Below are 23,789 nucleotides of genomic sequence, written 5' to 3' on the forward strand. Positions count from 1 at the left end.
ATGTATTCTATGTTCAAATTAGTCTATGTAATAAAAATCTGTAGCTCTGTAAAAGCAAAAGGTTGCTGTGGATGAAGTCTCTTCACAGCAATAGAAATCAAACTAAGACATTCACCATCACAACTAAGAGCAAGAGCTGATGAAAAAAGGATAAAAGTGATACAGAACAATTGAACAGGAGCAGCAGGTAACGATATTAAAATTAAAGCCAATGTGTGAAGCTGGGAGAAGAGGCATGGTAGGTAGTCTTTCCGCACTGGAAGAAGATGGTGGTAATTCTGAATGTCCAAAGCTCAAAAAATAGAGAGAACTTAGACTTAACATTTACTAAGACAGTAGTAGTCTTTATGATCCCAGTATTAGAAATTTCAGAAGAAAATATAGCAATCAACATAAAAACAGAAAAGGAAAGGAATTGAAACCTGGAGCAGAAAATGAATTTTCAATGTGAGTGAAGAAGAATTGATTCAAAGAGGAGGTACTCTTTTGTGGAATGGAGATACAAAGCAAATGATATTTTGACCAGGAAAGTGTTGTCTCTGCCTCTAGCATCATCATCAAAGGCTAGAATTGAAGTTCATTTGTTTCAGAATTGTCTAGCTATGCAAGTATGGGATGTGTGCTGCTTCACTGAAACCCTAAACTAGATAAGGAATGCTCACATGAGATAGCAAGCCAAGCAAGCTTCCTTAATGACTGTGAAGCATTTTCATGGTTGAAAAACAACAAAATAATTAGATTAGTCATAAAATTAGTCAATAGCATGGGTACATGGTGGGCTCCACCCAGACAGAGAGCATATAAAAGGTCCTCTTCAGGGAGAAGTATCCAGACACAAGTCACTTACACTCCTTCTCTACCAAGAACAACCTCAACAACCAGCACCATGTGTGGCTACTACGGAAACTACTATGGAGGCAGAGGCTATGGCTGCTGTGGCTACGGAAGCCTGGGTTATGGCTATGGAGGCCTGGGCTGTGGCTATGGAGGTCTGGGCTGTGGCTATGGCTCCTACAGTGGCTGTGGCTACCGTGGACTGGGCTGTGGCTATGGCTGTGGCTATGGCTATGGCTCACGCTCTCTCTGTGGCTGTGGCTATGGCTGTGGCTCTGGCTATGGATCTGGATTTGGCTATTACTACTGAAAACACCATGGAGAACTATCACCCTCTCCAACTATGATCTCAGAAATCTCCAGTTGTCCCCATGTTTTCTGAACCTCCTTCTTAGAACGTGATGTGACCTTTTGAAGATGTGCACTTTCGTGTTTTTTAGATATTGACCTGAGGCTTTTATTTCTCTGTATGTGACTCCTGAGAATGAAGAGCATTTAGAACTCATCCTGTGAACTTCTATATATCTCTTAGCAGAATACTGTCAAGAGTTTTGCATTTGATTTTCCTCTTTTCTTAATAAACTTAACCACTATCATAAACTACTATAGTTGTTATTTATTTATTTACTTATTTATTGTGCATGTGTGTCTGTCCATGTTCCATAGCACATATGTGGAAGTCAGGGGTAAACCTGAGATGGTTGAAGATTGTTTCTTTTTTCTCCACCACCTGAGTAACAGGGGTTGAACTCATGTTGCCACACTACAGACATGCTCTTTTACCCTTGGCCCGTCGTCTTGGCATTATGATTTTATGACTTTTCACATATTTATATTTCTTTGTTAACATACAAATATCTTTTAGGATATACCTTTAAATTTTCTACTTCACTTGTGCTATGCCATTCTTTGTTTGTGACATTAAGAACATAAAGATATTGCAATGCAAGTCTCCTATCCTGTTGAAAGTGTATTTATATGTGTTATGTTACTGTTAGAACAATGATTCAGCATGAAAAGAATAGGACCACTCTGTCCCTCCAGAATTGACTATTGCTTGTTAATGGTAAAGTCTTGTACAGGCCCATGATAGATAGCTACTGATGCTTTGAGGCCATGATTATATTGACTGTGTTATGACTACAAGAGAGTTTTTCACAGCAATTATACCTATCTTCAAGCTCTTGTATTATTTCCGCCCCTCTTCCATATTCCCCCCCTCTGGTTTTATAGTGGATAGTATCAATATCCTATTCAAGGCTGAGCATTCCACAAACACTTATTCTCACTACCTTGAGCAGCTATTTGTCTCCATATTCACCACTGTTATTGTGAGTTAATCTGATGAAAACTGAAAGTACTATTTGTATAGGGGTAGAAACATAAATATTTAGAAGAGTTTGGTGTTGGGACAATTTAGCTAGATAATTATGGTTAAACTCTTCCTAGGACTTAAGAACTCCATCAGCCACCAGATTGTCACTGGATTAATAACTATGAATTCTTTTTTTCCTGTGGAATGGTCTTTAGCCAATTATAGAGCCCTGGTTGCCACTATAGCACTTATGCTCTTTTTATACTAGTGGGTACAATCTTGCCTGGGAGATCGATATTGTATTTCATGCCGTTCTTTTCTTGGTAAGACCATTGAAGTCCATTGTCCTTCACCCCTACATTGCATCTTCTGTCCTAATGAACCTGGCCAGTAGGAGAAAACCTCCAGTTCAGTTTCAGAGTGATCTTGCATCCAAGGTGTGTGTTGTCTCCAGCAACAGGGTCCTATCAACTGCTGTAGGAAATGCTACAGCCAGTAGTAACCTGGCCACTGCGGCATGGCCTCTTATACTATTTATGCCAATGTAGAGTATGTGCCTGGCCTCTTTTTGGGCTGCAGGATTTGGTTTCTGTTCTCTGTTCCAGCAGAGGATTCTGATTTGTAAATCTACCCCTAAATAAATAATCGTCTATTATTCTCTTGTTGTTGTTTTTTTGGGGGGGGGGTTGGGGGTTGTTTGTTCTTCTTTTTTGAGACAAGGTTTCTCAGTAGCTATGGAGCCAGTCCTGGAACTCACTATGTAGACCAAGCTGGTATTGAACTCTCAGAGATCTGCCTGCCTCTGCCTCCCAAGTGCTGGGATTAAAGGCATGTACCACCACCACCTGGCTTCGTCTATTATTCTCAATTCTGAGTTAGTGTGAGATTTCTTTTAAGCATCCTTCTTCAATCAATTAGCTAGGAAGGACAACCAAAAGGAATGCTAAAACCCTGTTAGGGGAAGCTTTGTGGATCCTTGTAGTTAAACTGTTTACTCCACAAAAGAAATTCAGTTCTCTAGAAAGATTTAAACTTTTGTAAGAAAATAGTTCCTGCAAGTTATGTTCATCTATGGACTTTTAATTCTTATTATTTTATTCTTAAATCTTAAAATTTAAAATCACTACTAAGCAAAGAATTAATAGTATGTGCTTTATATTTAAAAATACAAGTTTAATTATCTTGGTTTTCTAAAGAGAACTGAGCATAAAATAATGCCTCAGGAAGAAAGTATCCATGATTATTGTTAAGATTTTTTAATACTTATACATGATTCCTGTGTTTACTAGCACCAAAAAATGAATGATAATTTTTATAATGCTTCAAACTTGAATTTAAATGTCAATATTGATGTCACCAAACAAACGTGTTTTTACTCACATTCATTTGTTCACCTCTTTCTATTCATTAATTATGAAATCTAGAATTGAAATAGAAACATGAAAGTGCTCTTTTGCCATTAACTCTATATTTTACCCATGCCATTCTTTCTTCATCTTATCTCAAGTTCAATCAGGAAAGAGAAGGCACACTGAATGGGAAAGAATCTTTGTCAGCTAAACATCTGACAGAAAGTTAATAGCCAGAATATATAAAGAACTCAAAAAGCAAATAGTTAAGCAATATAACAATGCATTAAAAATGGGCTATTGTTCTGAACAGAGAATTCTCAAAAGAAGAACTAAAAGCAATTAAGAAAAATCTCAATCATGTTCCTTGTTCCTAGCAATAGAGAACTTCAAGTCAAAACGACTTTGATTTCTCATCTGTGGTGTACGGTTCTAAATCTTCAGATGTGATTATATGTCCTCAAGTAACTGCTGAAACCATGAAAGCAAAAATAAATGAACGAAGAAATAAATAAGACCATGGGAGTAGGAGCATTAGGGAAACAAGAAACAAATAGAGGGATACAAATGATACAAAGGCTCTACCTGGAAAAAAAGAGGGGATTTATTTAGAGAGAGGGAGGTAGGTCAATACAGAAGTGGAAGAAGAAGGACAAAATAACAGTCAGGCTGTTTGGAAAAAGTCATCAGTAATTATATTACATTAACTCATGTAAATTGCACATAATACATAAACATCTATGTGTATACATACATATATAAATATATATGTACATACATATACATTTTTAATGAAATTTCCCCATCTGAGAGGATGATGCTCTCCACAAGAGCTGTAGATTATTTTTTTAAAAAAGAAACCACAGTCATGACAAGATTTTTTTCTTTGAGTGTTTGATTAGAGAAATCCAAAAGACTCCAAAACCATTACAGGCCATTGCTATTACACTTGGTTACCCCCACTGCAAAGGTTGAAAGTAAGTCTGTCTTACTGAACACACCTTGTACTCCGGATGAAGGGCTCAGAACATCTGAGCTGGATCTGGCCTGAGAGCTTATCCCTGAAGAAATTGTCACAGAAAACCACAACTGATCAAATGCACAGAACAAGTGACCTTCTAGTGCCCAGCTTCAACTGCTGTGTGCACAATGCAATTGCTGTACCTGAGGCTGGTTGTCTTGATTCTATAAGAAAGGAAACTGAGCAAGCCAGTAAGCAGCACTCCTCCAGGGTCTCTGTATCAGCTCCTGCCTCCAGTCTCCTGCCCTGTTTGAGATCCTGACATTTTTCATTGATGAACTATGATGTGTAAGCGCAAGCCAAATAAATCCTTTCCTTTCTAAACTGCTTATGGTCATGGTGTTTCATCACAGCAATAGCAACCATAACTAAGACACATTTGAACAAGGAAGGGGTAAATCTCAAGGAGTTTTAGCATAGACATAGAACTACAGGGAAATACCGAATACAGAAGGTGGGTAAAATAGTCTCCCTCAGGGAAGATTCCCTGCATTGTTTATACAACGCAAAGTGTCCTTTCCTGAAAGCATATCCACAAAGGCGTCAAAAACTTTAAAAGATAACAACTTGGTTGTTTATAAATTTGTAACAAACATCAAATAAGATGCCATAAACACCTGCTCTAAAAGGAAACAAAATAGACAATAGGAAATCTCTCTGTAGGAGAGCGTGCAGAGTCAGGGAAAGCCTCCTGATGGACAGCCAATGCAACCCCAGAGGGATACGTGAAGGATACCCACCCTTTGTTGCAAGGACTTGATGTTATTTCCTTTAATGTATGTGATGGAAAAACATTCCATTTGTTGTTCCTAGAAATTGTGGGTTTTGCCTTGGTGATATTAGCTATCTATGTATTTAAAGATAAAGAATTAAATCATTCACCGTTTAGGAGATATATATATATATATTCAAGATATATATATATATATTCAAGAATATGTTTGAGATTGAGTTTAAACTACATAAACAAGTAGTAAAAGAAATCACAAAAAGGTATAGTTGGATACTGAGCATTCCTGGTTTTAGACAGTAGACCAGCCTGACTGTGTCTCAAAACTAAAAAAAATGTCAAAAAACAAACTGAGATGGATTAGGGGAAGGCTCCACAGGAATGCTGAGTGTCAAAAGTTCAAGTGGTTGAAGAAAAGGAGGTTAAAAATGGAGCATGTATTTTAGAAATGCACTTTTAAAAGAATTCTTTATAAAGTACAATAGTGAATGGTGTAAACACCTAGGAAAACTAAAGACGAATTCACTAGGTAAAGAATTTCTTTTGGTTTGTTTGTGGAGAGTAATATTTAATTATATTTCAGAGCAGTAGGCGTGCAGAACCTTTTGAAAAAGAGGAACGCTGCAACATCCACGCAGGCATACCACAGAATTTCCAGGGCTATAAAACGACGAAACTGTAGTGGTGAATGCAGGCCACACAACACTTGTCAACGTCAAAGAAGATTTATTATTAAGAGTGAGCATTAACTATGGACTCTGGGAGATAATGATGCATGGGCATAATTCCTATGTTGCAATGGGTGTGCCATTGTGTATAGCATACTGATGATGGGGTGATGTTGGCAACTGGAACATAGAGATGGTCCATGAAAGATTTCTGTAATTCTCAATTGTGAAAGAAATGCAAAAATTCTCAGAAATAAATGTTACTCATTAAAAGAGATTGTTTTATGCACATAAACCACTCACTGATTATAAAAATAAACATTAATACTTTATAAGACAGAAATGACTCTTTAAATTTGGTTCTAAATTTTGTAACCTTGACTCATGTGGAAAACTGCAATTTCTATTGACGTTTGCCAGTTGTAAAAGTATTTACATGATTACTCTCTTCACTATTTGCAATTTCACAAAAACTTTTTACATATAAAATTGAAAATGACTTCATATTATTTTAGTGACCATTTTAAAATTTAGGTTTCATCATGACAGCTGGTTGAATGTAAAGTATGAGATCTGTGGCAATTGATATTAACTTTTGGAAAATTTAAAGTGACAGAGTACTGACTTCCTATGAGTCACTAAAGAGGGACTGAAATAATATGTTGGCATATTAGTGCATGTTGTTTATAAAGCTACATTTGGCAACCAAATAGAAAGACTGCTAGAGTGTATGGCGAATGATTGCATTTTATTTACTAAGAAGGAAATACTGCTTTATTATGAAGATTATTTTAATTTTTCTAATTTGCATTGCTTTTCAGGGTAGATAAACCAGATTGAATTTATCTTGTGTCTGGAATCCCAAAGGCTACTTAGCTTCATGTATATGGCTTCCTGCCTTCAACCTGATTCACTGCTTCATAATGAAATACCAGCTATTTGGCCTTGCTGGGAAATAATGGGAAAATGATATTTCAACACAAATCATCTTTGGCCCATGCTTCATTAGGACATGTTTGTAGAATGAAGTAATCTTCATATACCTTTCAAAGCTGTGCTTGGTTATTTTTACACAATGGGTAAATTCTCTGTTGTGTGTCTTCACAGCCTGGGCAGTCCAGTAAAAATAACAAAGTCATCTAATATTTAATGGTTATTACAAAAAGTTCCACATGGATGACTAAAAGCAGTTTTTCTGCTCAACATTATTTCATGTCACAAAGGAATTTAACTTTGAAGAATATATTGGTGAAATCAATTGTCTGAAGGGAGAAATGCCAAAGACAATATTAACTTACTATAAATCACAAAATATGGACAATTTTCTTAGCAATTGCTGATCGATAATTTTCTAAGTCATAGAAAAAATAACATTTCAGGTCTCATAAATTTTATAAACAGAACTGGCAAAATCACATAAACTTTTAAAAAGATCAAGTATGGCATTTATCAAAAACCATAATTTATGAAGATTAATTTATTGAATAATATTATTATCATTTATAGTGATAAACCTGAAGAAAAATTGAAAACTGTAAAGGAAGCTAATGGCTTCCTTTTATGTCCACAAAAATAAATTAATCAAAAATCTGAAAGAAAAATTGATGTAATTAAAATTTCAGACACAAATTGCCTCAGCCTATTGCTTCACTGCAAGTTTTTACATAGTTTTTAAAAAAAAAATAAAATTTTAAAATAAAATGCAGGGATCCATGTTAATTGCATTATAGAAATGAATGGCATTGCAAATTCCTCTGTTATTGGTAGACAGTAAAAACACTAAAGAACAAAAAATATTTTGAGTCAATAGCAAGGATGAAGTGTACTGCTTCAAATGGCTACTTTGGGATGTTCAAGGGAGAGAAAGACATTTCATTTTGTGACAAACTAGCACACCTGTAGCTTCCACAGATCATGGATGCATACAGCAGGCACAATGAGCATTTTTGTGTATTTGTGTCTCCTCATCATTAGTGTGGAATTGTTTCATGGAACACCTAGTTGACAAACAAAACAAGCTTCCTTAATAACTTTGAGGTTTTGTCATATGGTCGAGAAAAAAATCTAATTAACTTAGATCAGTCTTAAAATTAGCCTATGGCATGAGCACATGGTAGGTTCCACCCACACCGAAAACATATAAAAAGCCTCTCTTCAGGCAGGACAATACAGACTCAACTCTCTTACACTCCTTCTCTACCCAAGAACAACCTCAACAACCAGCACCATGTGTGGCTACTACGGAAACTTCTATGGAGGCAGAGGCTATGGCTGCTGTGGCTACGGAAGCCTGGGCTATGGCTATGGAGGCCTGGGCTGTGGCTATGGAGGTCTGGGCTGTGGCTATGGCTCCTACAGTGGCTGTGGCTACCGTGGACTGGGCTGTGGCTATGGCTGTGGCTATGGCTATGGCTCACGCTCTCTCTGTGGCTGTGGCTATGGATCTGGATTTGGCTACTACTATTAAGGAGCTCAAGGATAGCTTGCTTCCTACATGTAGGATATGCAGATCCTCCAGCTTTAGATCCCAAGGTCTAGCAGCACCACACAGAACTGAAATAAGAAGAAGCTGTGATGGCCAGAAATACATTGGCATCCATCTATACCCAGCATTGCTAGCTATTTATTCCACAAGCTTTGCAGAAGGACAAAAATATTAATTTTATTCTGCATATTTACAATAAACTTTGTTAAGCTAAGACCTGCTTCTCCTATTTATTATTTATTCATATCAATTTATTATTTTATCCTGTATACCTTATTTTATATTTTTGGATTTTTGAAAATTTATTCTTCTTTCATATATTACCCCTCCTTCCACTCCCTAAGACCCTCACTCCCACCTTCCTTCACTCTCAGACCCACTCTTCCTCTTTTTCCTTTGAGAAAAGAGCAAGTATCCAAGAGATATCAGCCGAACATGGCATAAGTTACAATAAGACTAGGCACAAACTCTTATATCAATTCTAAATGAGGCAACCCAGTAAGAGGAAAAGGGTTCCAAAAGCAGGCAAAAGATTCAGAGACACCCTGACTCCCTTTGTTAGGTGTCCCACGAAACACCCCAAGCTACACAATCATAACATTTATGCAGAGGACCTAGCACAGACCATGCAGGCTGTGTGATTGCCGCTTAAGTCTCTGTAAGCCCCCACGAGCCATGGTAGTTGATTCTGTGGACCATGTTTTTGTAGTGTTCTCTAACCCTCTGGCTTCTACAATCTTTCCTGTGTCTCTTATGCAGGATCTGCACGTAGGATATGCAAACTCTGCCTAATGTTTGTCTGTGGATCTGCATCTGTTCCTCTTAGTTGCTGGATGAGGCCTCTCTGATAATATAACAGAATATCATTAGAAATCATTTCACATAATAAAATAGTAACATTACATTCAAAGGACATAAGGAGAAAATACAGGCAAATGTCTTAATGTATTTATGTGTTGATTTTCTCATATTCTCTCCAAGTCCTGGCTCAAGCTTTACCCCAAACAGAAGCCACATAAACTCATTGTTCTTGCAAAGTGAATTCATTTATTATTCAATCCTGAGGGCTTTTCCTGGAGATGGATTTGAAGAAATCAGCAAAACTTCAGATTCTCAGAAAGACAGCATCTGTTCAGAAAGGACTACCTTGTTGGCACAAATGATTCAGGTTCAGAGAATCAACATTATCATTTAGGGAATCACAGAAACACTCCTGAGTACTTTATGGTTCAGTCTGACATCAGAACAAGGTTTCATAACTTGAACGTGGAAGAGTCCTCTCCCCCATCTCTCTATCTTCTCTTTTTTCATTTTTAGTTTTAAGGTGTTTATCATAAAGTTTGTTTTATTTCTTCTTTATAGAACTGATGGATCATCAACTGCTAAAGGTGAAACTATTGAAGGCTTGCTCTTTAGCATGGCACTATTTGAAGGAAGTAGAACAAGATGGGTTCTGGTAGGAGATCTGTTATCACTGAACTTGAACCATAGGAGGAGGTTGTGGATCTGTAATGATCTGTAATGCTGCCCACTCTCTTTTCCTTCCTTAGTATGAGACACAATCTTTGGCATGACCTGTTGACTCACCACAGATCCACACAATAGGATAATCAGTATTGATCTAAAAATCTATCAGCCAACATTTGTCTTTTTCTCTTTATAAGTTGATTTATATTAGGTATTTGCTATGATGGAAGAAATCTAATACAGAAATCATTATCCAGAGTAGGGTGTTTGTTATTGCTTGCATGTTTTGTGCCTTTGGAATAGGTTTACAGGAAGAGACTAGAAGCATTTAAAGAAGGAAGCTAGAAAAAGTCTATAATACTTAGTGATTTTTCTAGTTCAGAAGACCAAAAACACAACTGTGTTTTTGATAACCAAAATGCACAACATATCACAGTTGTGATAAAGGCAGACATTCTTTACTTTGACTCTCCTCAGTTCTGTATGTACCATTCTTGCTACCTTTTTTCAGTTTTGGAAATTTAAAACTTTCCATTATTACATTTTTTTCACTCCAACTATTTCATTCCAGTATAAAATGCATTCTGATTTTTTTAATGTCACCTTCTCTTTCCTCTTTCCCTTCCCATTCAACCCCAGCCCAATTTCTTTTCTATAAGTTCTTTTCCCACTTTCATGTTTAGCAATTTTCTGAGTTTACTCAGGGTTGTCCATGTAGCTTTATGTATGTAAATATGAGCTAAATATATTTTTACAACAATGTACATCTTACTTGATATTCCAATGCTATGAATGGTTTCAATTTTCAATGTTATCAGTGGTAGAACTTCAGATATGATCTCTATTTTACTCAATTTATACTCTAAAATTTCAAGAAGTAAAGGTTATGCAATCAAATGGCCACATAAATTGGTGTGTGGGAAGTTCTTCTTTGTTGATTTTATTGGTTAATAAAGAAACCTCTTTCAACCAATTGCTTAACAGAATATAACCAGGCTGGAATATATATATGGAGAGAGAGAGAGAATGAGAGAGAGAGAGAGAGAGAGAGAGAGAGAGAGAGAGAGAGAGAGAGAAGGCAGAGTTAATGAGAAGTCATGTAGCTGCCCATTGGAGACAGATACACGGGAAACTTGCTGGTAAACCACAGGCACTTGGTGATATACAGATTAATAGAAATGGGTTAATTTAAGATATAAGAGCTAGTTAGTAATACGCTTAAGTAATTGGTCAAGCAGTGATTTAAATAATATAATTTCTGTATGATTATTTGAAGTGTGAACAGCCTCAGTCAACAAACTGACATCCAACATGGGTAGGTGACTACATCCATAAAACCTAAAAGAGCATTTTTTATGGGTTCTGTTAGCTTGCAAGAAGTAGAAGTGCCATGGTTTCTTTAAGAGAGGATTGCTTGATTCAGTGGTAGCAAAAAACAAAAACAAAAAATGGCAGCTTCCTAGTCCATGTTGCCAGCATGAACTCTGGCTCTTTCAGGACACCAAGCACATTAATGGGTTTTATGAGCAGTGTGCTACAAGTTACTTGGTGGCAGGATGGGCCAACTGGTTAACAGAGTTGAGATTGTGATCATGGCTCCCACCTGGTAGTCTCAAAGGCAGTAAACAGATCTCTGACATGTTTGACTTAATAGTGTTAAAAGGCAAAGGAACTTTACTCCTAGCCATGCTGCTTTGCATTTTAAGAAGTGGTCCTGGTCAAAAAATAATTAAAACTACACAATAAAGACAGATTCAGATTAAAAAGACCTCTAAATGGGTCATAATGTTGGATAAATATACATAGGCTTGGTAGAGAATAACAAAAGAATGTAGACACTTATAAAAGGAAATAAATGGCAATAAAAACTAAAACAAAGTCTTTAAAGAGAAAGAGTACAGTCATAGATAAAAGGACTAAAGCAAAATAAGCTACAAAAATTAGAATATACACAGAGTCTGGATTAAGTACATTATTGAGTTTTCTTTGAATTTTTTTTAACTGTGAAGGAGCTAAGTACAGAGAGACATTTCATTGTATGGTCTGCTAAGCTAAACCAACATATATACTTTAAAGCTATCTTGACTTCAAAATTTAGGTCTAAGAATATGTTGCTTTTGGAAAAGAGGTTCTGCTTTTGTTTCCATAGAGGATGAAAACCTGTGGATTCCTTCTAGACTAATGTGGTTTGATGGAACAAGAACTCCTGAAAAGTCACCATGAAGTCCTCCAAATATTACTTTGCCCAAGAAAAAGCAGGAAGTAGTTTGGAGAGAACTATACCCAAATTACACAATATTGTTTATAAATATTTCTTTATAATGTTTCTTTATGTTTAAAGGGGGATATGTTATAGATATAAATAGTTGGAATTGGTATGGACCTTGGTCTATTGATATAAATTTTAGGTCAATTTTATCATTTTATATATATGTATATATACATATATATTAAATAATAAAATATGTTTATATATACATATATATATATGTCTTGATTAGGTTTTGCATTTGTGCAGCTTATTTTAAAATGTAGTGTATAATTAAGAAATATAGGTTAATAGAGTGTTATATGTAATAATCTAGCTTGTAGTCACATTAGTTAGGTTTTCTAGATTATAGAGATATATTTCAGATGAATAGATATTATTCAGATCTTTCAAAGACTACATAATATGGCATATAAAATGTTTTAAGAACTTAGGAATTTTCATGACAATGAGACACATCTGCTCCTGGCAGCACCAGTTACTTCAAGAGGAAGATGGGCACAGAAAAGGCTCCTTATGGAGATTATGAGCCATTTTGGAAAGTAACTGCTCTTGCCTAGACTACATAATGTTATGCTATATTAACTGTACTTGCAGGACCAATAGAAAAATGACTGTTGAAGCTGCCTAAAGAAGGTGAGACAGTCCATTGGGGTTCTTGATTCATGAAATAGTCTGGAATACATTCTGCAAGACACAAAAGAAAGTGACAGACAAACTGCCAATATAGGCAGAACTGTCTGAAATTTTCTGCTTCATGGAAAAATCTGCCAAATACTATGGGTCAGTAGGCTGAAGGTGGGTGCCCTCAATGTTACAGAAGAACTTTAGGTGACTATTCATGCAGTGATATGTCCCTGTCATTTCTAGAGTTTTAGAAGTTGCTTGCAATGCACTTCCTGTGTACTTAAGTAATATTATATCCTTCTGGAGTCTTTGATGGAGTTGAAAAATATATAATTATAGTTTTTCTTAGTTATGATAAAAGATAAAGTAGATATAAATCTCTTAACTGTAATCTTTGCTTGATACCTGCTTTGTTATATGTAATTTTACTATGTTAAATTTAAAACCTTCCTTTTTATTTAAACAGAAAAGGGGAAAAGAAAGAAGGAAAGAAGTCCTTCTGTGTGTGAAGCTGCTTTTGCCCAAAGGTATAATAGAATATAATCAGATTGGAAGGTATATATATATATATATATATATATATATATATATATAGAGAGAGAGAGAGAGAGAGAGAGAGAGAGAGAGAGTAGGCAGAGTCAATTAGAAGTCATGTAGCTGCCTACAGGAGATAGACACACCAAACCTTGCCAGTAAGCCATAGCCACATGATGATATACAGATTAATAAAAATGGGTTAACTTAAGATAAAAGAACTAGCTAGCAATATGCTTAAGTGATTGTCTAAGTAGTTATTTAAATAGTATAGTTTCTGTGTGATTATTTTGAGTCAAGCAGCTTCAGTCAATAAATATCAATTCTAGAGTTTTGGAAATTGCTTACAATGCAGTTCCTGTTAACTTAATTAATATTATATCCTTCTGCAGTCTTTGATGAAATTGAAGAATAGATAGTTATAGTTTTCCTTAGGTATGATAAAAGATAATGTAGATATGAATATTGTAACTGTAATTCTTACTAGAATTTTGTTATATGTAATTTTACTATGTTAAAGTGAGAACCTTCCATTTCATTTAGACATAAAAGGGGAAATGGTGCAGGAAGTCCCTCTGTATGTGCTGCTTTTATTGGCTAATAAAAAAGCTAATTTGGCCAATGGCTTAAGAGAGTATATCCAGGCAGGAAAAGATATATAGAGGGAGTAGGCAGAGTCACTGAGGTGCCATGTGGCCGTTGGAGGAGAAAGACACTCACATGCTGGTACTGGTAAACCATGAGCCTCGTGGAAAAATATAAAATAATAGGCATAGGTTAATTTAAGATATAAGAGCTAGACAATAAAAAAAACATGAGCTAATAAGCTAAGCAGTGTTGTAATAATACAGTTTCTATGTGTTTAGCAGCCTCTGCGTATACCAAATAAAGGATTTTACTTAATCTATTACTTTCCCAAATGTTTAGAATATTTCAAAGTCATATAAAATTAGATGGAAGAGGAGAATATTTACATCTCTACATCTCTTGGTATAGGACACTATAAGGAATACTGCTGGTTTAAATATGTCACAAACTCATAGTAGAAGTATAAAATCAGGTGCCAAGCTTCATGTTTTCAAAAAGGTTTCAGAGAAAGACTTCTGCAAATTTGCACTTATGAATACATAGAGCTTGAAGCCAATTGTTAACTTAATTGACAAATTCAATCTCCTTTAGCACAAGTACATCCCATCATAATGCTTGACGTAGCTCATTTAAGGTTAAAAGTATTTTTTGTGCTTTCATTTTGTGTGTCCCTTTCTACTCTAATGTCATTTTTTCTTTTAGGATGCACCATTGTCATTAGGGTTCCTTAAGGAAATATAGGTGAGATTTTGCGCACTGATAGGTACACTTCTGCAACACAAATCTCTCTCCTTTCTTTCTTGATCCTAATTGCACATACATCTTCAGGGAAGGACTGGCTTCAATATGCCACTGCCCCTTCAGTGATGAACAGTGACATGCCCAATATTGTGTGAATCATGGGAAGTGAATCATAGCTTCCGTGAGTTCAAGAATACAATGGCCATGTTATGCCAGAAAGTCAGTGTTCCACACCTCTCTTTTTACATTCGTTTTGTCATTTCCAAGACAATCCTTGAGCTTTGGTAGTGACGATATAGATGTTCATTTTAGGGATGGATTTTCAATTGCAATTTATTTTTAGTATCTTGAACAGTTAGGGGTCTCTTGAGTCACTACTGATCACTTCAAAGAATAGATTTTACTTTATTATTTGAGATTATAATGTAATCATAGTATTTTTACTTCCCTTCTCTTCAAACTTCCCATATAACCCTCGTAGTTCTTTCTCAAATTTATGGCATCATTTTTCAGTAATTCTTAATATATTTATATATTCATATAGATATATAAACTGTTCTGTTCTGTCTATATAAACTTACTTGTATGTGTGTTTCTGGGGCTGACTTTTGGCATTGAACAACCAACTGATGTGCTTTTCTTTGGACAAGATCATGTCTCCTGCTACCAGCTTTCCTCAGTTGCTTTTAGTTGCTTTTTAGTTCTTTGTGAAAGGTTGAAACCTCATAGGCTTGTACCCATGAGGCTCTTCAATTTGTGTTTGAGCAGTCATATTAGTGACACTTTTATGGGTACAGCTTTTGACAATATAAAAAGACACAATATTGCAGCAAACTCTTTATCTTCTGGCTCTTACAATATTTCTGCCCCCACTTCCACAATATCCCCTGAGCTTAGGTACAAGTATGAATTTACTAAACCAGCATAATTCCTAACACAATCTATAAATATTTGTCCCATTTCCCACAGATAAATGTAGTCTTCATACCTCATCAAGAAACCTTTCCCCCAAAAGACAACAATCACTTAAACACACACACACACACACACACACACACACACACACACACACACCTATGTAGACATGTACAGCCAAGTCCCAATGCATATAGGTACAGAGAGAAAGTTATTTGACCAAAATTGCCAACATATTTAGAAAGTTTCCTTCCTCACCAACAGTCTTTAAGATAAGATCAGTGCAATAATTCTGACCAGCGACACAAAGTGATCCTACTGGTACAGTGATGGCAAGGCCATTAACAGGTAACCAACTACTTTCTTATTAAATTTGATGCCCATTCCTCAGAAAGAAATATTATTGACAGAGGTTTCTGTCCCAACTGGTCCCACAGCTGTTAAGTCCCAAATAATACACAGAGGCATACATTAATTATAAACTGATTGGCCCAGTATCTCAGGCTCTTCTTATTAATTAATTATTATAACTTAGCCCATAATTCTTTTCTATGTTAGCCATGTGGCTCAGTACATTATTTGGTGAGGCAGATACATCTTGCTTCCTCTGCAGCTAGGTCATGACTGCAGACTGTACATTCTTATTCCCAGATTTCTCCTGTTTCCATTGTCCCACCTCTACAATCTTCCTGGTTGCCCTGCCTATACTTACTGCCTGGCTACTAGCCAATCAGCGTTTTATTAAAATATGATTGACAGGGTACAAACCATTGTCTCACAGCAAAATATGAATTCCTTTCTACTGTAAAAATGGTTAAAAAATAAATCCTGGATGGTAATAGGCCATAGCCAGAAATTAACTGCTGTTGCTTTGCTAAATGAACATAATATGCCTGTCATTTTTCTAAATAGTTATGCTTATGCCCAAACAATGTTGTTTGTTGCAACAAATTGACTCTTTCATGAGGTAAATGTTTCTGTCCATAATTATCACTTTCAAAATCATTTATGTAAAACAGACTGCTCAAAAATGTCTACAAAGAGAATTTTAATTCATTTAGAAAAATAATAAGTACTGGATTTTTAAATGAAAAGAAAACCACATTTATAGATTCAGTTGTGTAATTTTATTGGAAAAGGAAAACCTTCTTGGTTAAAAGCTAGTAGAATATGTGACAAATCATCCCCTGATGAAATGATGAAACCTTAGGTACCCAGAGCACGCATTTCACATTCTTCCTCTTTTTACAAGAGATTCCCAAAAGAATACATTGAATGTTTTAGATCCAGAAGGAAGCAGAGGCAAGACTTCAGTAAAATTGTATCAGACACCTGTGAGGTAGATCCTCACCATCTAAGCAAGAGGCTTACAATATATTAGGTTCAGAATGTCATGGGGTAGCTGACCAATCCCTTATCTGAGGGGCATGGCCACTCCAGGGCACAAAATATCTTTAAAAGATCCTTGTTTGGGTAAGTTCCTCCTCTTGGTTCCTTGCTCTTCGCTGGAACCCTGGCTCTGTAAATTTCTCCCATTTTCCTCCCTTTATTAAAGCTGATTATTTCAGATAAGGCTAGTTTGGTTATTTCCCATTGCCGGCTGACCACACATGCTACAAGAATGGCTTAACCCTGACATTGCAGTTGGAGAAGGTTTAGAGTCTCCCGTGGTGTCATCAGTAGTAATAGCCAAATCCAGATCCATAGCCAGAGCCACATCCATAGCCACAGCCATAGAGAGAGCGTGAACCATAGCCATAGCCACAGCCAGAGCCACAGCCCAGTCCACGGTAGCCACAGCCACTGTAAGAGCCATAGCCACAGCCCAGACCTCCATAGCCACAGCCCAGGCCTCCATAGCCATAGCCCAGGCTTCCGTAGCCATAACCCAGGCCTCCATAGCCACAGCAGCCATAGCCTCTGCCGCCATAGTAGTTTCCGTAGTAGCCACACATGGTGCTGGTTGTTGAGGTCGGTCTTGGTAGAGAAGGAGTGTAAGTGACTTGTGTCTGGATACTTCTCCCTGAAGAGGACCTTTTATATGCTCTCAGTCTGGGTGGAGCCCACCATGTACCCATGCTATTGACTAATTTTATGACTAATCTAATTATTTTGTTGTTTTTCAACCATGAAAATGCTTCACAGTCATTAAGGAAGCTTGCTTGGCTTGCTATCTCATGTGAGCATTCCTTATCTAGTTTAGGGTTTCAGTGAAGCAGCACACATCCCATACTTGCATAGCTAGACAATTCTGAAACAAATGAACTTCAATTCTAGCCTTTGATGATGATACTAGAGGCAGAGGCAACACTTTCCTGGTCAAAATATCATTTGCTTTGTATCTCCATTCCACAAAATCATACCTCCTCTTTGAATCAATTCTTCTTCACTCACATTGAAAATTCATTTTCTGCTCCAGGTTTCAATTCCTTTCCTTTTCTGAAACCAAACATATTTCTATCCCCTTGATGGTAATGGCAATCCACCTAATAAGTATTTCAGAAATCAACTCTAAACTAAATGTATTGTTTTATTGTTATACAGCTGAGACTAATCCCATTTGGATTTAATTTCTATAAATCAAAAAGAAATTTTATTTATCACCTGGGATCTTATTTCTTCACTTATTTTTTACAAATAAAATCATGATGATTTAGGCAGTACTTTAATGAATATTGCAATGATATTTCATGTAAGGAAGTATACAATGATTTATAGTTACCATCATTTATTTACATTGATCAAATTATTTAAAGCATTCCTGCTTTATCAATATTTGGCATCAAATACTGAACTTTCACAGTTCTGCAATGAGTCCTCACCCATTAAGTTTGTGTGATAATACATCCTCCTACTGAAGGTAAAAGAAAACAAGGTTAGTTTTATATTTCAGTGGAACTGTGTGCTTTCACTGTATTAGGGACTAGGTCAGAAGTGACATTGTTTTCACTGCAGCACATCTACCTTGGTTAGTGTAGAAAGAGAGTAGAAAAGTCTCCCATAAAGTATTTTCCTATTGTTGTTAAACACATTTATTTATTTACTCCAGAGAACCAAGACAACAATGAGGACCCTAAGAGAGACTTACATAGATCTAATCTACATGGGAAGTAGAAAAAGACAAGATCTCCTGAGTAAATTGGGAGTATGGGGGACTTGGGAGAGAGTTGGTGGGGATGGGGGAGGCAGGGAAGGGAGCAGAGAAAAAGTAGAGCTCAATAAAAATCAATTTAAAACAGTTCCCTGTGTGAACCTATTTTTTTCTAGCTTGGATTCTATGTTGTTATATTAGGGTTACTTACATTTTTAACAGGCTTTCAGAATATCTTTTTCCTGTGTTTGTAACATAAGAAGACATAGGGTACCACTCATGAGCTCAACTAGAATCTTTTCATGTTGTTTAAGTCATTAGGATACAGGATCAGATTGATGTACTTGCTGTTCTATTTTCATGCCTGTTGTTGTGATTAACCACCCTTGCAGGAAGCAGCTAAAGGAAAAAGGGTTTATTTTAGCTTTCAGTTCCAGGGTACAGTAGACACAGTGGGGAAGTCATGGAAGCAGGATTGTGAAGCAGCTGCTCACATCACATCCACAGTCAAAAGTAAAGAGAAATGAATGCATGCCTGCATCCTACGTTCTCTACTCTTACACAGGCCAGCACCCACACCCAGAGAAGGCTGCAGACCAAAACTGATGGACCTACCCATCATAATAACTGCACTCAATTAGTTAATTGATTATATTTTACATTATCACACAGAATTTACACATACCCATGCAATGCCTTGGAATTTTTTGATCGATGATTGAGCTACATGATCTTCAAGCCAGATTGTGCCTATGTATTCCAAAATTATTTATTATGAAACACGCAAAATTCTTCCATGTCAGGTTTTGGAAAGATATAGCTCATTTCTTATTATTTTTGTGTTTCACTTTTACTCCCTTAAATTCTATAAATTTTTAATATCAGTATTAACATTTTATTTGAGTTTATTCCTCTTTGGGAAGAATTTGTTCATCACACATACAGTAATTACTTTGCCCAGTGAAACAAATTGTGTTTTCACAAATAATTTTAATTTTTAATTTTCTTTTATGTTTCTAAATTTTAGATTTCTAAACTGATAAAATGTGGTCTAATAAGTATAAAATTATAGTTTTAAATAATAGTAATACAGGAAAATCTACTAGAGTAAAGCAGTAATTAGAAATTATCTATGGCATGGAAATATTTCATCAGTAAAAATGAAGAGGTAATGAAACTAATATTTTATTCACAAGTTAATGAACTTCAGTAAACCAGAGTAGGACCTAGGAAGGAAACAGTCACCAAAAACAGTTTAGTTACAGGGAATCTAGAAAAAGACATAAACTTATTTTAGATTGGGTTTAGAGATATAGGGTATTATAGACAAGGATTCTCTCATCTGGTGAAAAGTCTGTATTATGAAAATGCATTCTTAATCCTTTGATTTTTTTTTTTTTTTACCTTAAAGACAAGCTACTCTGGTGTCTTTGAACTTGCAATCCTCCTTCCTCAGCCTTCTGAGTACCTCAGATTATTAGGTCTACAGCAAAGGCTAATAAAGGTCTTGTCAAAATGAAAATGCTAAATGCTTTATTTGACAAACTTAATGATAGCAAATCAGTTGACAATGTATATTTCTAATGACATGTGATAACAGCTTTGCAGATATGAATGATTATAATTTTAAATCTCTAGTTAGAATAGATATTTCCCTAATGAAGAACAGAGGAACAAAACTGACACCATAAAATTTAAAGGAGTCATGTTCTTTAGAAGAAGCAGAAGAAATTGAGAAAGCTGGGCTAAAAAAAAATGAATTTCATTTCTAGATGTCTAATGCAGAAAATTTTACCAAAGCCCCCGGACATAAAAATCCCATAGTGCAGGTTGAATGAATGGATACATTTTAATTCCTTTTGTGGAAGAGGCATAGCCATTGTTTTGATAGGCAGAGTGTGAACTCCCATTTTGCATTGTGGGCATGCTCTGTGACTTCCTTCTAATAGCAAACCAAAGGTGACATGTTATATGGGATCGTGTATGTGTGTAATCATATCATAAAGTATTCTCAGACTGTAAACCTTTTTGTATGTGTGTAATCATATCATAAAGTATTCTTAGACTATAAACCTTTTTGTAAGTTAGAAATGAAGACGAAAAAGCAATTGTTGATTTTGATACAAGAGGTATGTGAGTATTTTGGAAATTATTATTTTAAATAATTTATACATAAAGTGCCTATATTTGAGAGTTACATACCAGGACAAATAATTCCTCTCTAATAGAAGGTAAAGTTGAGATTTACATAAACACATTTTCAGAACTAACATGGACATAGTAAAGAAATTGGTCTAGAAATAGTAAATGAAAATAATGTCTAAGAAAATAATTATTGTTTTTCATGGATGCTGAAACCAAACACTTCAATAAGACATTTTTGACATTAACAAATGAAATAAAAACTATGATTAATTTTATATTAATGATGTTTATTAGAGAAGAGATAAATGAGGACAAGAATGAAAGCCACCAAGGCCTTTGGTTTGATGACATCATTCTGAGAACCATAGAAGTGACAGAGGTCAGGTAAATTTCATTCCCTCCTTTATGAGCTACATCCAGGGAGGCTGTCCTCTGTGTAAGTCACAGCATATCACAATAGGCTTCTTGGCAGTGTCATCTTCAGAGAAGAGGCTCAGTGCATGTGGGGTTCAGAACTGGGAATCTTAAAGTTACAACTGGAGCAGGTTAGAGTCTCCCGTGGTGTCTTCAATAGTAGCCGCCAAATCCAGATCCAAAGCCAGAGCCATATCCATAGCCACAGCCACAAAGAGAGCGTGAGCCATAGCCATAGCCACAGGAGCCATAGCCAGAGCCACAGCCATAGCCACAACCCAGTCCACGGTAGCCATAGCCACTGTAGGAGCCATAGCCACAACCCAGACCTCCATAACCATAGCCCAGGCCTCCATAGCCATAACCCAGGCCTCCATAGCCACAGCAGCCATAGCCTCTGCCTCCATAGAAGTTTCCGTAGTAGCCACACATGGTGCTGGTTGTTGAGGTTGTTCTTGGTAGAGAAGAAGTGTAAGAGAGTTGAGTCTGTATGGTTCTGCCTGCAGAGAGGCTTTTTATATGCTCTCAATGGGGGTGTGACCCACCATGGATTCATGCTATTGGTTAATTTTGTGACTAATATTTTAATGTGCTGTTTAGATGCTTAAGGTGTTAGAGAAGCATTCTTTACAACCCATGGTTGCTTTAATCTGATTCTACAGCAATGTATAGAAAGCTGCAGTTCGTACCAGGCATTTAGTTATAATCTTAAACCAAGCTGTATGTGAATAGGGAATGTTTTTAATAGTTTAGTTGACTTGCTTTTAACCACCAAGTATTATTTTAGTCCTAGCCCTCCACAATGGGCCTTGGGATACTTTTTGCCACTTGTATAGTCCAAGGTAAATTGTGGGTTACTTAGTGGCTCCTAAAAGAAGGAAGAATCTACAGGGTGGGAGGAAAGTTCCCCTACGTTTACCTGGCAGATATGGGAAGAAGTGTAATTTGTTGTTTTCATCAACTTTTGTAAGAATTCAAGTGAAGAGATGAGATTTAAACACAATGAAAAAGTCAAATAACTTGTATTCACTTGAGTTCCTATACTTGTGTTTTTGTCTATACTGCTGGGTAAACACAATGTCAAACACAGTTTAGGAGTAATCAGTATTTCTGTTTTTGTTCTTTAAATTTTTGAGAAAAGTGTTTACTTACTCTATTTTCTGTGTATTTATTATTGTTTTCCATGGATGCATGTCTGTGCATCACTTGTGTGCATGGTGCCTATGAAGGCCAGAAAAGGATGTCATATCCCCTGGAACGGTAGTTATATGGTTGTGAGTCACCTTGTGTGTGTTTGGAATTGAACCTATATCCTCTGGAAGAGCAGGGAGTCTTCTTAACCAATGAACAAACTCTCCATTGTGTATATGTGTGTGTGGGGGTGTGTGGGGGGTGTTATATGCTTGTGCACACAGTGCACATGGGAAGGTCAGAGGACGAGTTGTAGAACTCAGTTTTCTCCTACTAATGAGTCCTGGGCATCAAATTCATGTAGTAAATTTTGGCAGTAAGTGTCGTTACAGCCTAAGCCATCCAATTGACCCTTGATTAGTAGTTATAAATAAATAAATTCTATCTACTTGATCTTAAAATTTTTACCATAAATTTTCCAGTGAAATAAATGTTTTTTACAATGTACTTTGAAATGTCAGCAAATTTCTCTGTGTACAGAAATATCAATCACAAATAAATTTTTGTCATGACAGTTACTAGAAATAATATAAAAATCATTTATTCTCCTGGAATTCCTAAGTTTACAATATTAGATAATATCCCACATTGGAATCTATAGTATACACTTAAAGAAAAAAACATTATCTATGAGTAATTTTATTAAAATTTAAATGGTGAAAGTAATGTATTTCTTGTATTAAGTTGTTCTGAGAAATTATACTAAAGAGTGCACTATGTGCTTTGAACATTGCAGAAAATAAACATGTGAACAAAGACCCAGGAAAATGTATCATAAAGACTCCAAAAAGTTCTGGCTTGCGAATTCCTAGAGAGTTGGTTTGTGGAAACAGTATAAATATTATATTTTGAACAAAGGAAGAAAAGGAATGAAAAAAAATCAATGGAGAAAATGAAAAGGTCTTTTTATACTAACATGAAAAATCAGTAATTATGACAGAAACTTTTGAGTGGAATATTTAGTTGCAGACTCTAAAATACCAAAATTGTTTGATGATTCAAGAGATACTAACATACTCTCAAAGAGTCTCCATAATCTGTACATAAATATGGAAACTGCTGACTATCTAATATACTCAGTGAACACAGAGTGGTAACGATTAATGTCCTCAGTACTAAGGGAACCTAATCTCACTTGCTTTGTGATATTGCAAACTGATAAGATTACAGTTGTATATAATAATATGAAAAGATACATGATCTGGGCATACTCGTGGAAAAACAACAGACAAACACACAGTTAATAGTCTAAGAGAATGAGAATAGTCTTTGAATAACTATCAACTGCATACAACTTGGAAAGTCAAAGAACTGATCAGATTTCTCCCCTGGTACTTATGTAAGGGATCCATAATCAAACACTCGACTCCCCCCTGCTTTCCCTCCTCAGCAAATGCTCTTCTTT

At 36.0% G+C, this 23,789-nt stretch overlaps 1 protein-coding gene across 1 annotated transcript; it reads right to left on the reverse strand.

The window, feature by feature from the left end:
• Positions 1-17,219: 17,219 nt before the first annotated feature.
• LOC119825018 (keratin-associated protein 6-3-like) lies at positions 17,220-17,621 on the reverse strand. The gene has a single exon (XM_038345620.1). The coding sequence runs from the start codon at positions 17,619-17,621 to the stop codon at positions 17,220-17,222; it is 402 nt and encodes a 133-aa protein (XP_038201548.1).
• Between the last annotated feature and the right edge of the window lie 6,168 nt (positions 17,622-23,789).

This window comes from Arvicola amphibius, chromosome 10, assembly GCF_903992535.2.
Source record: "Arvicola amphibius chromosome 10, mArvAmp1.2, whole genome shotgun sequence".
NCBI classification, from domain to species: Eukaryota; Metazoa; Chordata; class Mammalia; order Rodentia; family Cricetidae; genus Arvicola; species Arvicola amphibius.